Genomic DNA, 15058 nt, shown 5'->3' on the forward strand with positions numbered 1-15058 from the left:
TTGGGACTTTACACCTCAAACTTATTTGCTTCGCTGTACCGAGTAACTTCTTACATTGAGGTTCTGCTTTGACAAACCAAATGGGTCAGCTTCCAGCATGGAGTGTCTGCTCCCCTGTGGTTGATTGACGTTATTGTGCCCAATAATTTGTTATGTGGAGGTTTTAGCTGCAACAGGGCAGAGCTGTTCAGCCCAACAAGGAGGGGGGGGGGGGGGGACTGAGCCTTTACTGCCTGAAATTGGTTTGTTGTGGTGTACTCATTAATTTGTTTTATTGGGGTTCCATTGACAAGCTGAACTGGTCATTGCCCAAATGCAGGGAGTCCACTGTCTGGAGTTGATGGTTACCAATTTACCAATTACGAAGTCGCCGGGCAAACTGAAAAGCCGACTGAAGCAGCTGTCGGAAAACTGCGGAGGACGTGTGACCTCCATTAGTGGTGGTACGGCCTTTTTGAAGTATCCCACCACAAATGCAGCCCTCAGGTGAGACCCATCGTCGTGTCCTCTGCTTCACTAAAGAAAGCATGAAAGGATAAAGAACACTGAATGCTGTATAAATGGAAGTGCCAGGTGTACCGAATCAATATTGTCTCGGAGTTTTCCTTTTCGGTTGGAATGTAGGAGTAGAATACTAATTGAAACAGTGCACGAAAGAAAGGGAGGAATGTGATTGCCTGATTGTTTTTCTTTTTTCTCGGGTCACGATTGCACGAAGAAACAGACAACAATCCTGAGAAGGCATGGGGATAATTAAAGGGACACTAAAGCGAAACAAGAAATCAGTTTAGACTAATGAAGCATTGTTTGAGAACCCTGCAGGCAGTCATTAAAAAAAAAATAGTTTTATTATTAGATGAGAAAATGAAGGCCCAAGTATTTGAATTTCGCACCGAAACCCCAGTGCCGGTACATCAACGTGACGTCAGGGATTCCAAAGTATGTTTTCGCATTTGGGCTGCGTTGACTGAATAAAGGTTCCCAAAACTTGCCATGTTTAATATTTGGTTTCTTTAGAACACAATGTAGTCAATCTGTACCGCTATATATAATTAGTAGGTCCTAGAAGATGCCATCAAAATCCAAGACGTCACAGCCCCCAGGTGCAGGCACTTAAGTAGGCGTCGCCGCCCATATTTCGTTCTTGCGCTTTTTCTGGCTTACCAAACGTCTTATCATTGTAAGAGTAGCGTTTCTGGTGTTGTAAAACGGTGATTTACTGATGCAGAAGAAATCATTTTGCACTTTAGTGTCCCTTTAAGCATGCTTAATTGAAATGTAGAAACAAGGTGAAGGGAAATGCATGACGAAAAAATAACTCGGCACAAGGGAGAACCCTACCTGCGTTTTTCGCATTATGCATGCAGTGCTTTCCTAATTAAGCTACTACGGCAGCCATCCTCAGGTCCACTTTCTTGGATATTTGTGTCATGTACACGATTTGCCCAGGGCTTTAGCCAGCACCGCTCATTGCCCTGGCACTGGATGTGGAAGGTCTCTTAAACTGCACGCATCACGTATTATGTCGCCATAGGAGCAGGCATCTGGCCAATGAACCTTTGTGCACTACCTCATGTCATCACAGCTACCAAATTCAAGGTCCTTGCTATGCAATGTACTAGAAAAAGAAAGGGGTGGATCCGTGTGGCTCTATCTTTGTCCATTAATGTATATTGCGTTATACAGAAAACTTCCTAAGGTCTGCGTTTTCTCTTCTAATGCAGACAGTCTTTCGCTCGAGAGACACTAATTAATCCGTATGGTGCTTTTGTTCACTGGCACATAAGTTATTAAATCACGGTGTGGAGCTTAGCCTGCTAGTGATGCTGAATTTGGAAAAAAGGGAGCTCTTTCTATAAAATAACACATTCCCTGCAGGTTGCAAAACCGAAAGTACCTCTAATGCTGTTTAAGTCGGATAAAGCATCTTTTAAAAAACTCCTATTTTCACTAATTTTGCAATAAGATGCTGATTACTGTCGTACCCACTTATAACTATCTCAGATATAATGATTTACCAGTTTTAACGACCAAATTTCACTACATTTATGATTTTCTACCGTGCTTATTAAAGCTTCATCCAGATAGAATGAACTTTTTTCTCAAAAGTGCCTTACTGTTAGAACGGACACTACTAACCCACTGGTGGTAAAAGGAGGGTTCGTGCAAAGTTTTGAAGCACGGAAGCGCAGCCAAACTGGGCTCACAGCAGCACGCCCCCCCCCCCGCTCCAGTCCAGCTGCGACGAATTTGCGCCTGCCTAGATGAGCGATCGCTGCGTGCTGATTTCTGTAGCCACGAGAAAAGTTGCTCGCTTTCAACTATGCAAGGGTAGCCATGTTATCCAGGCATGTCTCCGGCATGCTTCCAAGCAAGACAGCTGTGTACGGTGGCCATGGCCTCTGACAGCGCTGGCGCCTGTGCCAGTGCGATCTCGGAGGCCACCAGGGCGGCACTCTCGTTCTTGCACATGTCTCTGCAGCACTGCATCCACTATGCCTATATAGAGCATTTGGACCAACAGCCACTTAAGTGTTGCTATTTTATCATCGCTGCTGCCGGTATTAGTGCGGCCAGAGTCAGCATGAAAGCAGTCCTTAAGAGTGTTCATGTGTTTGACATATTCACCCTAACTTGATTTAAGCTTCAAGGCGTGCTAATCAAATTCTAGGCTGCCATTGTTATACCCAAAAAGTAATTACACCGAGGTTTGGCTAAATAGGGTTAGCTGTAAAGTTCTACTCTATTTCTTTCCCCACTGAATATCTGAAGGGGCGTGCTAGGCTGTCGGCCGAGTAATACGGCAGGTCCAGCTTCGTCCTAAATGTCGGCATTGCCCATTACGTGCAGATCACGCGTGCGCATGGACGGTGAGAATGTCTGCGGGAATGCCATTTCGGTCAGTCTGCACACACCAAGACAGCGGCGATCGCGGAGCGGCCAGAGTGGAGCAAAGCGTAGCAGCAGTAGCAGCAGCCGCAGTCCGGAGTCATCGTCAGTTGAAGCAGACAACTACCAGATGCTAACGTCGCAGCGGCGCAGTGACAGGTGAGCGTTGTTTTGATGCCTACTTTTTTTAGAGCTTTCGTACAGCCTTACAGCCATTCGCGTGAGGTAAACAAGAAATGGCACTAACATTGTTACATCTGTCTTCTAGAGGAGGCGTTTAGCAAAGTGTTTAATAATGGTCAACTCGCAGTCAGTGCTAAATACTGTTATCCTATCTGTTAGAACTCAAAGCACTCTTGCAGCAGCAGTGGTACTTTCTACCTACGCATAGACTGCTGCCCACTTCTTGGCTAGCCCTAAGGGTGGTAGTGAATACAGTCGGCGACCATAAAGTGTGGTGGCACTAAATGAAAGCTAGCTGTGCCATTTATTTCTTACTGTCGCAGTTAAGTGCAAATAATGACGGTCAAATTGAACTGCATCTGCCGGCCTTGGTGCCACTGTGCTATCACGCAATAAGGCATCGTTGACATAATTGTTTGCCTGGTTTGTCAGCACTTTTACTTGCCATTGGCGACGTGAGCAGACGTCTGTGCACAGACCAGGAAATTGTGGACGTAGGAATTCGACCCTGTGGTGAAATTTGAGCAAAAGCAAAGCGACTGTGAGCGCGACATGTCTTTATCAAAGTTGTTAGAATGAGGACTCGGGTCATCCAACCGACCCGTGTTCTGTGGCTTGAATGGTGCATTCGCGCAGATTCCCTGTCGTGGACATGTGGAACCCAGACGTTGCCACGACGTCAGTGGCTGGGCCGGACGTTGCAGCTCCCGTGGAGTTCAAGAGGCCAAGGAGCGTGGGCCGTGTGTCTCCCTTCATGCGCAGCAGCAGTCAGGTGAGGCGTGTGTGTGCTCACCGCGACGCGACGGCTACAATGTTTGTCACGCTCGAGTTTGATTAACTTCCAAGAGAGGGGTAAGTTGGGCTTCTCTGTGACTGTAGGTATGGCGCGAGGAGTAGGTCCACGCTACGCTGTCCGTCTTCTCAGTTTTCTCCCACTGCACCTTTAGGCAAGAGCCACCAAACCAAACTTTCCATCCTATTTGGCTTGTTAGCGATACATAATAAGAGGTACAGCAAGGACTGCTGCATTAGATATCTGCGTTATCGTCTCTATTTTTATTGGATGCAAGTTTAGGGTCTGCACTGTCGTCTATATATCTGCGAAGTCTTCCGGTTGTACAGTTCACTGGAAATTCTCCCGGAAATTGCAGTTGTGCCCCATTTCTTCCCGCATCCAGTGCTTTATCTGGCTACATTGGCAAAAAAATCCGGCCCAATTCAGTGCAGTTGGAAGTTCATGGTGCATAGCCTTGTTAAGGGTAACCCAACCGCCTGAACCCCCCCCCCCCCCCCTCACACTATGCCTACTAGATTTGGTTTGTCCAAACTTGGCAGGTACGCATCTATGTCTACATCAATGTGAGGTGTTCGTGTTGGTGTTGGCATTTCACATCCGTTCTGATTTACGTGTTCGTTCTGACTTAAGCGAACATGTCGCTCAGCGTATGGCGGTGACTTGCTGCTAGATGTGGCAGCTCCTGAGAGGAAGTTGATGTGTCGCAGTTGGGCAAACATCCAGAAAAAGATCATTCTTTTTTTTTTCAAGGTGAGAATAAAGATTTCCTCACACATCCTCCAATTAAATGCTTGGTCGTCTTTTATATATATATATATATATATATATATATATATATATATAATTTAATCTACTTTCCTTGGAGCAGTGCGGCTTTGTGCCGCGGGCCCATTCAGGCATTCTGTACTTGTTCTTTGGGCAAGACTGAGCGTCACTGGCTATATTCATAGTGTTTTGATTAAACGACTACTGAATTATACGACGGTTTTGCGTGGTCCCCCCAAATTAATATAATCGGGGTTCCACTGTACTTGCCCATGTACTTGCACCCTCAATGAAGTGCGCACTGGCTTTCTATGTGTTCAAAGTAGCAAACTGATGTAGAAATTACATTAAAAGCTCCTAAACAAAGTAGAAATCTAATGTGCACCCAGTGTTCTAGCAATAAAAATGGCCTAGGGTCTAATACGTGTTGCTCAACGGTGGGCGGTTTCATAAAGTCAGCTTTGCCTCATTACAACTGTGTTGTACGGCAAAGCATACAAGTGGCACAAATGCTGTTCTTGGTTCAATTTTCTTGGAAGACGGAAAGATGAGAAGGCACGCATTAGAATCTGGTAAATACCATAATCGGACCTTTTGAATTACTGTTATTGCTTGAAAATCTTCCTAGGGCAGGCCGAAAATAGGCATTTTCGATGAGAGAGACGTGTGTTCAATGCACTCGCTGTTGCCTACGCTCTGCTGGGACAGACTTTGTCACTAAAAGGGTTGCTATTTTGTTTGCTATTAGTCTCCACAGGGGTCAGTCGCATGCATGCTAACTGGTCAAGTTCGAATTATCCAGCGGAGGCCAATTTTAGTATTGAAATAATGAATGTTTGGGCTCTTGAAATGCATGGGCAACGGCCAGCACCTTCAGTCGGAATCAAATTAAGCGAAAAAATCTAATTAACCAGAGTTGAAATAACGGAAATCTACTGTATCTGCAATAGACATCTACATTGGAAATTTACGCTGGGCACCTGCGTTAGCATCTGTGTTTGCATTAGGTGTTCGTGTTGTGCACCTGGATTGTCATGCATGTCCGTTGTAGCATCTGCATTGACATCACTAGTCATCAATCAGCGCTGGGTGTTTACATTAAATGTGTGCATTAGACATCTGGCTACTTATTGGACAATTCCGTCATCGCCCTGGTGCCATCACCATTCTTGGTCGACAGCAACTAAATGATGGTGCTTGTTTCTGTGCAGCTGTAGGTTTGTGTAGCCTAGATCCTGTTTCGAGACTAGGAGCGTCTGATGTCACCAGTTACAGAGACGGCACACCAACGGCTTCTTTAGAATGGGAACAATGCGGAACAGTGACCTCCGTGCTTGTACTGTAGTGAAACCAACATGGGTTTCAGACGCTTGTGCCAGACCGCCAGTGAGCTGTCATTACCATCACCAGCAACAACCTATTTTACGTCCACTGCACGATAAAGGCCTCTCCCTGTGATCTCCAATTACACCTGTCATAGCTCACCAGTGAACTGCTGCGCTTCACGTTTGCTGCACAGTTTCTTGTTTTAGAAAATTAATGCTTTGACATGTGTGGTTGCCAGGAATGACCATGTAGCTTCACCAAAACAATATCCCACTATTTAGGCTGTCTGGTGACGTGGTTTTGCACCCGCAAAAGTGGCACTAGTGTCAGCCTAGTGCCATTCAGCCTAGTGCCATTGCATTGTACAGGGCTGTAGAAAAGAACCTGCGGTGGAAGAGAGAGGCTCCTAGGCCCTGTCAATTGAAAAGGCAGAAGCTCGAAAGCTTGCCCGCTGACAAGACCGCCAAGTATTTATTGAGATATTTTTGCACGGCTGAACTGCTTTGAAAACCTTGTGGCCCATTTTCTCAAAGGTGCTTTTTTGTTGGCCACCTTGCTTGTAAAAGTGAAGCACAATAACGGCTGGATGGATTTTTATCTAATTTGTTTGTTATTCCCGAAGTACTATATATGCATGACAGCCTAGGAATATTTCTTTAGGCTTCCTTTTACCTTTTTCTTTTACTTTTATTGTTCTACGACTTTTGTGCCACACTATGCGATGCTATATGGCAGTGTGCGTACAACATTTAATATACATATTCTTAAATAATTTTTAAAACGTTGTGGCACTTCTCGGCCTCAACTGCAAATCTGAGCAAGCGGTAAAAGTGACTCCACCATTATCAGGTTCCATCACCATGCCAGGCTTTCCACAAGTGGGCAGTGTGTAATTTCTTATAAAACAAAATCCGTTAACGATACTCGTACGAAAATTTATGTTTAGCTTTGAACACTATTTTCAATGTATATATACCAAACTTGGCACACTGCATTTCTTGAGCTCTAATGACAACAGATGTGCCATGTGGAAATGCGCATTTTAGCATACAGTGCCTTTGTAAGGATAGAAAGACCTCTTAGAAGCCCAATGTCCAATATATTGGACAGTGCTGAGCAGAAAGACAGATGCTGCGAAGGGCACAAAAGAAATGACTAATAACTGGAAGTGCTATTAATGTTTTGGCACACAAGTTCGCATAACATCAACATTCAACTAAAGGTTAACAACACATGTTGCACTCCTGGCCTTTTCTTTCTTTTTTTTTCTCCAGATATAATTTTGATCAGGATTTAAGCTGGTATTCATGTCTCTCCTTGCCTCTGCAGCCAGAAGTTCCCAGTGTCCAGACCTCCAACGGGGTGCAAGTCGCGGATCCTCTTTCGGGGCGGACCTTAGGCATGCCCTCACGCCACCGGTCATGCTCTCCAACCAAGACCGGCAACCTACCACTTTTCTACGGTATTCCCAGGATGTGTGAGGGCGGGCCGGCCCAAGCCGGTCTGCAGGCTCTGCCTGGAAGTCTCGTGCAAGCCTTGTCCCAGCATCGGCATCAAAACGCCACTGCCTGTGGCAGCAACATTGCCTTGGAAGAGAGGCTACAAAATGTTTCATTGCAAGAACCCAACAACACTCCCGCTTGCATCCGTGTCTCGAACCTCGACCCTAACATTGAGATTAACGATCTGAGAAGGTTGCTCTTGGCTGTCTTTCGGGAGCATGTGACGGTAAGCTGCATTTCTCGTTCTTTGGCTGGACCTCTCAGTGTGAAGCATTCTTTGCCTTATGGCAGGCCCTTTACAGTTGATAGGTAGGGTAGCTTCCTGTCGTGGCGTGTATTGTGCCTGCTCAGTAAGTTAAGTGCCCGGTAGTGGATTGAATCAGTTTCTGCAAGCATACTTCTCATTGCAAGGCCAGATAGTGCTATGAGACAATTGGCACAAGATTGCATAGCAGCAATTTTCTTTTAAAAAAAGCTAGAGAATGTGCGTGTGGCGCACTGTTGGAGGGATAGAACATTTGAATAATTGTTAATCTTATCATTGTCTTTTGCGTTTACGGACGAAAGAAACTTGGGAGGGGGCGTGACATCATCGGGGCAATCTTCCTTGTTGCCACTGTCTTATCACTGCCCTTCCAATGCATGGAAGAAAGTCGGGAAGGAGGACAGTGCATGTCAGAAGCTTGCCCTTCGCAGGGCACCTTTCTCCAACACCATTCTCTTGCTGCTTTCAATCGCCAGATGTGCACATTGCGCATTAAATGTTCGGCACAGCATGCCGTGCAGTGCTTGGTTATGGTAGGTTTGAGTACTGCTGGCTTCCAGAGTTAGGGTGGCCACCAGAGCTGCCGTTGCTTTTTCCAGCCCGTGCCTCTCGCTTCCTGCTCGCTGCGTTTCAGACCTCTAGTTTTTAGTAACTACATATAACAAACTATTCTGAAGTGTTACCTGAATCCATAATCACTTCGACCATGCTGATCGTGTAAAGGCAGCCTAGTGCATTTCTGTTTGTCTGTGATGCTTTGTGGGCTGCCATTGCAAATGTAAGTTTGCAATAATTATGCATGTACGCAGTCTTACTGCCTTCTGCGTTTGAGTAAGCATTGTTGCTTGGAAATTTAGGCCAATAAATGTAGAAAGCGCTACAACGTCTGAAGACACAAAGACTAGACAAGTCCATATACCAGCCATTGTTCACATGGTCGCTTGAACAGCACCAGCATTTTCTTTGGTAATTTTTGTAGGAAACTCTGTGGTCAACAAAATAGCTCTCTCTCTCTCTCTTTCTCTCTCTCTCTCTCTCTCGCTACTAGGTCCTGAACATCGCTCTGAATGTCCAACGAGATGGCAATGTCAAGGCATATGTTCACGTGCCAAACGCATTCGAAGCCATACGAGCGTTCAAGCACATCCACCAGCGCCGTCTGGGCCTCTACTGTCTCCATCTCAGCGTTGACGACAAAGTCCTGGTGCAGGTACGGCTGCTCTGTTGGGATTTGGGAGTGGCAATGTCATTGCGGTGCCAGGTATGCGGGGGCACTCAAGGCGCACTCGGTCGCGGCACTCTCCTGGATGTCTCTGCGTATTTGTTACCTGCCATAAGAACAGAAGACGGTGATGCTTAGAAATGGTGACGGAGAGTAGAGAGACGAGGGCGGAAAGAAATAAGTGTTACAGGTTGAAAGGTGGCTATGTGTGTAGCAAATTCGTACTGACAACGGAAATGGAAGGTACAGTCACTCATGAAAATGATTAGTTAGGTATCGCGTCCACAATCCTCTTTTGACACCAGGATGCTACAGAAACATCGTCATCAGCCAATTTTTACTTACACTGTAGGACGAAGGCCTCTCCCACCGATCTCCAGTTATTACCCCCCGTCTTGTGCTAACAGACTCCAAGTTTCACCTGCAATTTTCTTCATTTCATCACCCCACCCAATTTTCTGCTGTCCTTAACTGCACTTCCCTTCCCTTGGCACCTATTCCGTAACTCTAATGGTCCATTGGTTATCTGCCTTGCACGTTATATGGTCTGCCCAGCTCGATATTTTGACTTAATGTCTACTAGAATATTAGATATTGCCATTTGCACTCTGATCCACACTGCTCTCTTCCTGTCTCTTAACATTTCACCTATCAATTTTCATTTCATTGCTCTTTGCATGGTCTTTAACTTACTTAAATCTTAACTTACAATAAACTGGAGCATCTGTATGTCGTAAATATTATACTTTTAATTGCCACACAGGTAGCTATCGTACAACCTGTAATGCTTTCTTCTTCTCTTTGCATGTTGAGAGATGATCAAAAATTATATCAGAAACATTATTTAATATTATCACTTAGACCAGAGTGTGTCAGTGCTGCTTCTATAGCTCTGTACAATATTCAATTTTTATTTTCACAATTTTTTGTACGCCTCTCTCTGTCTCTCTGATGTCACGATGGCTCCTCCATGCATGCTCCTTATGCCTGGGTTTTTATAAATAGAGGTGTGATGTAATAAACATGCAAGTTGAGAATAAGCACCTTGTTTTGTTATCTTCCTGTATCATGCCGTTTGCGCTAAGTTTTTATTATGCCCATGCTCCAATGGTTTGCGACCAATTTTTGAAAACATATTAAGGAACTCTGAAACGCTTCTCAAGTTAATCGTAGAATGGCCGCACTATTAAAGGACGTCGCCTCACGAGTCCCCTGCCGCAAAAGTTTTTCGAGTCCTTCAACTAACTTAGACGTAGTTATTGCACCGATGGCAGACTTTCTCTCCTTCCATCTACACTGAAAGCTACACAGGGGAAATGGCAAGGGTGAAAACCCCCGTCCGAAGGTTGAACGTCTCACCAGTGAGAGGGCTTGTCGCGGCACTCCTGGCGGCCACAGCATCTACGCTACAGAAGACGCTGCAGCTATCGCGGAGACCATGCGCAGTAGATGCTGCTGGGCGCAAGTGTCATGCAAAGATCATTTGCTTTTTCTGTCTCTTTGAGATTGCAGACACATACTTAGCATTTATTTTATATGACTCAAAAGTAGCAGTAATGGTTTTACTGAGGATATTCTCGCGATCACGAAATCGGTCAAAAACTATTGTTAGGCGTCGCTGCTTGCGAGGTAACTGCATGACAACATTGTGAAGGAGGGAGCAAGTGATCTTTCAGTGTTTTTGACACGAAATTGTGAATTCCCTGCTGCATGCAGTGCGATAATGTTTGGCTCGCATGTTCACAGGGTCCTCGTTAACAGGTCGGAAACGTTTTGTTATTATATTCAAAAAGCGTTTCAAGGATCCCTTTAAGAACGAATCGGAACGATGGCATTCAGTTGCCGTCCCAACATTTACAGACGGGATCACCTCTGTACTGCCCAATTCATGACAACTCCACGCCTGTTGCTGCATCATCTGGCACACCCAGACTCTTGCTCAAACCGCTGCCTGAGGTGTGCCTACCTCGCGCAACATGGATCACGCAACTTGGGAAGCTGCTGGACATCCACGATGGTTCCCTCCTCTTGGACAGGTAAAGGGGGCTTTGCACATAGTACAGTTAAACACGGTTGTATAAAAGTGGTTCATGCCCCAGAAATAGTTCGATAGTGAAAGCCTTGAATTTGGCAATCTTGATGGCTTCAGCTAGCCTATAAGGGTTTATTGGCCGGCAGCCAGCTCCTAAGCTTACACGCTGCGCAATGCCTGCAGTTAAAAAGATCTCTAATGTCCGCTGCCTTGATTGTGAGCAGTGCTGGCCAACGCTCTCGGGGATAATCTTGCGCACATGCTCAGAACCAAAGAAAGTGAACAGGAGGATGGTTGCCACGGTAGCGTAACTGGTAAAGCAGCGCACGCGCAGTGTGATAGATGTGGACTGGATGAGTGCTTTCCTCCAATGTTGAACATAAAATAGTTTATTATATTCTCGCATCCGTTGTTCCTGCAGAGAGCTCCCCCTTGTTGTCCACATTCAGTAAGCTTCACAAAGTTGACTTGGAATCATTATAAAAAAAAAGAAAAAAAGGAATTTGAATCTTTTCTGCAGCTGTAGGCTTTTCACGATTATCCGCCACGATAGCCCACAGGCTATGGTGTTGCACTGCGGAGCTTGAGGTTGCAGGTTCTATCCCGGCTGATTGTGTGCCGATACATAGGGTTCAGGATTAACCCTGAGCTCCTTACCAAAGTGTGCCTCATAATCAGATTGTGGTTTTAGCACATAAAGCGTTAGGATTTTCTTTTCCTTCTTCTTTTCCCCACGATTCTGGTGATGCAAGAAATGGGTTGAAACTAGCTTTTCAAATGTACAGATTTAATTGGTGCCTGCAGGGATTTGTGCGATATTTCGAATCTACGAAGATCAAATTTACGAGTAGTGTACCGTACTTCAGTGTTGGCTAACATTGCAGTTTGCTTGCTCTGCTTGATGTGAAGCGTGCTTTGGCTAAAGCACGGATGCCGCGCGGCGCGCAGCTTCAAGGCGTGTTACAGGGCCGAGTTTGGGCCGCTGCCCATGGTAACAAAGTTGGAGAAGTGGCAGGCAGGCACCGTGCCGTTGGAACACCTGGTGGCATCGGTGCCGGGTGTCAGCGTCGTGACTTCCAAGCGGGGCTTCAAACGAGCCAAGCGGGAGCCGCCCAAGCAAATAGGTGAGCACGCCATTTGCGGTAACCCTGTGATTGATGGTACCATTGGCATCAAATGAAACAGGAACAGCGGAGCGCATAACTGGACATACAGTGTGCGCCCTCCGGTCATCACCATGTAGGTGCGCACATCTGGCTTGACCGCACTGTCGCGATGATGCTTTCCCTATACTGCAATATTTTTGTTTCTGTTCTGGCTCTCTTTATTTGAAAGCGACAAAAGGTGACGTTACAGTAATGATGACTGTACAAACTCTACCACGTGCACTGCTTTTCGTGTTTCATTTGATACCAACGGCGCATACGGTTTCACCAGACTGGGTGGTAATACTCGCCCTATACATTCGAACCCACTTATGATGATACCAGTTTTAACAATATACCGTATTTACTCGCATAATGATCACACTTGTCAGAAAAATTGACGCAAATTCAGGGGTGCGATCAAAAACAACTGCACTGTGGAATGCATGAAATGAAACTCCTATGACTGCACTACTTCTGTGGCATCTGCGCCATTGCCTGCTATGTATTGAGTGGGGTAAAGTTACATCTGCTGCATCTTGCAATGAAGGTCAATCAGAGTGTATGGTATATACGTATTCACATACATTGGTGCTAGTGGCATTGCCATGGGGCTATTTGACTGTACTTGGTTTTTATTCATTCTCAGTCTCAAAAGTTCCTTGTTCGTACACTCCTACTAAAGAGTATGTATTGACAAAACATGTGTTATGATGCAAAGTAACCTCTGTCTCCGTGCTGTCTTCTTTTTTTTTCATCCCTCGCTCTTTGTATTCAAGACAGACAAATGTCTTCTGCCTCTCTTTCAGTTTTAAGAGTCAGATCTAATTGTGTTGGCTCCATTTGAAAGTGCAAAATAGTCCTGTCATTAATTACTACTAGGGCTGAACCGTTAAGGGGGGACGCGGGGATCAACTCCGGAAAAACGACCCAAAAATCACTTTTTAGAAAGTTGCAGATTTCGAATCTTTGACCCCTTTTCTATAAGTTTTCCAAGTATTTCCGCTGAAAACGACTGCTAAGTACCATAAATAAATATATACATAAGGCAATACAGCGAAAATTTCGTGAAAATCGGTGGAGAAGTCGCGGTTTTCGAGCGTCCCTAGCTCCGGAACGGCAGTACGCGGCGCGGCCATGCTGGTACCGTTGAAAAGCGCGCCTCTTCGCCTTTTGACTCCTCTCTTTCATTTCCTGATAGAGAGAAGGGCAAGCATAAAAAAAGCAAAAAGTCTGAAGGTCGCGGAGCTGCTTGTCGCGGCCGCCGATTGGCTTGCTCAGTCACGTGCGTTCTATGAGCCGCCCCATTGGCCGGGTCGGGAAGCGAGCTGCTGCGGCGTCTGCTTCTCCCGTTTCTTCGCGCGCTGGCTGCTACCCCTTTGTTTACGTGTTGGATATTCGAGGTACGCCGCCGCTTCATCGCTTTAATCGGATTTGAGTTTTCTATTTCATTTTGTGGTTTCGAGCATGACTTGGCGGGCGTGGACGACGAAATACGCCACCAAGCGCCGCTTCGGCAGCCGCAAGCGCAAGCCGCCGAACATCCGATGGATTAGTCCTAGCAGAGTTGCGTCCGCGCGCAAGCTTAGACTGTCGACGCATTGCCGGGCAATCCGCAGGCTGTTGCAGCCTTGAGTTCCAGTGGTGATGATACCGAACTAATAACCGCCTTTTCCGATGCTTCCGGGCCTGCAACGCCCTGTAAATGCTCCGCGACGTACCCCGATTGTGCCACCGCCGTCACCGAGATGAACGACGAAAGTGCGGTCCAAGCGCGTGCGTCTGCGGCCGTGAAGACGAACCGTGCATCAGCAACGGTCGCACCATGCAGTCGCATCTTGAGTCACAATTCATCTTGTCAGAAGTGTTGAATATGACCGCCGCCACTGTCCGCGCGTCACTTCGTTCTGTTCCGGCAACCGAACGGAAGATAGGGTTTGCGGCTGGAGGATCATGCTCGGTGGCGACGGACTCAAGCGAGTCGAGCAGCTGAGAAAAATGCCTTGCGCAAGAAGAGGGCACAAAAAGCACGTGAAAGCAAGCATAAAAGATCCAAGAAGCCAAGAGAGCAGCCTGACTCCTGTACCGACAAGGCCGGTGGTTTCTAGTCGAATAAACATGGCCCAAAACTTCAAACACCTTTTTCTCAAAACTTTTTTTCTACCACCAAGGTCAACTTGCAAAGCCAATATCTCAGCCACCGTTATGAATATTTTTACACCGTTTGTTTTGTTACACTCATTGTGCACCACTGCACACAGTGACATGTTTTGTTTTCAAAATAGTTGCTTCAATAATTTGTTATATTTTGTTTTCACAGTGTCGATTTTCATGCAACTGAAGTAGCTGCAAAAGAATGAAAATATAAAAAAAATCCGTTAGGCAAAAAAAATTACAGGAATGTCACTGTGTGGAGGATACATATAGGAGTGCTATCAAAGTTTGTTTGAACTCCTAGCACCAATATACAGGTGTGCAGGCATTTTGCAAAAATGAAAGCAGAACAGTTTTGTAAACAAAGAAGTACTTCAGATATTGCAGCCATATTTTCACAGTTTTGTTTATGTGATATTATTAACATCTGTGCAAAATTTAATCAAAATCGGATGGTAAATAAAAAAGTTAGCTTTGATCCCCATATCCCCCCTTAAGAGACATGTCATAGTCCAACTCACTTTGTTTCACGTTAGTTTTTCTGTGCAGTTTCTGCAGTAAGTAAATCATACCTGCCAACTGTTCTGAATTTGCCCTAATATTTATAAATTTGGGCTCACTTTATGACTTTGTGAATGTTGTATCAAGTTCTGTGAAAAACAAACTTTGTCCACGAAAAAGTTTTGCGCACTGCTCTACCATTTTGGAGGGTCAGAAATTCTGATCGTGAAAGGACACCAAGGACACCAGATGGGTACTTGCTTTGAGCAAGTTTATAC

At 45.6% G+C, this 15058-nt stretch overlaps 1 protein-coding gene across 3 annotated transcripts in view; it reads left to right on the forward strand.

Annotated features, from left to right (window-relative positions):
• Marf1 (meiosis regulator and mRNA stability factor 1-like protein) overlaps window positions 1–15058 on the forward strand; it is a 50107-nt gene that overhangs the window by 11500 nt on the left and 23549 nt on the right. For 2 of the 3 annotated variants that reach the window (XM_070524351.1, XM_070524350.1), the window contains 7 exons: window positions 320–486; window positions 2851–3048; window positions 3709–3844; window positions 7289–7687; window positions 8775–8936; window positions 10788–10984; window positions 11929–12104. In XM_070524351.1, the coding sequence (XP_070380452.1) occupies window positions 320–486; window positions 2851–3048; window positions 3709–3844; window positions 7289–7687; window positions 8775–8936; window positions 10788–10984; window positions 11929–12104 (1435 nt within the window). The remainder of the gene's footprint in view (window positions 1–319; window positions 487–2850; window positions 3049–3708; window positions 3845–7288; window positions 7688–8774; window positions 8937–10787; window positions 10985–11928; window positions 12105–15058) is intronic. The other variant, XM_070524352.1, reaches the window with a different exon arrangement.

This window comes from Dermacentor albipictus, chromosome 8, assembly GCF_038994185.2.
Source record: "Dermacentor albipictus isolate Rhodes 1998 colony chromosome 8, USDA_Dalb.pri_finalv2, whole genome shotgun sequence".
In the NCBI taxonomy this organism is placed as follows: Eukaryota; Metazoa; Arthropoda; class Arachnida; order Ixodida; family Ixodidae; genus Dermacentor; species Dermacentor albipictus.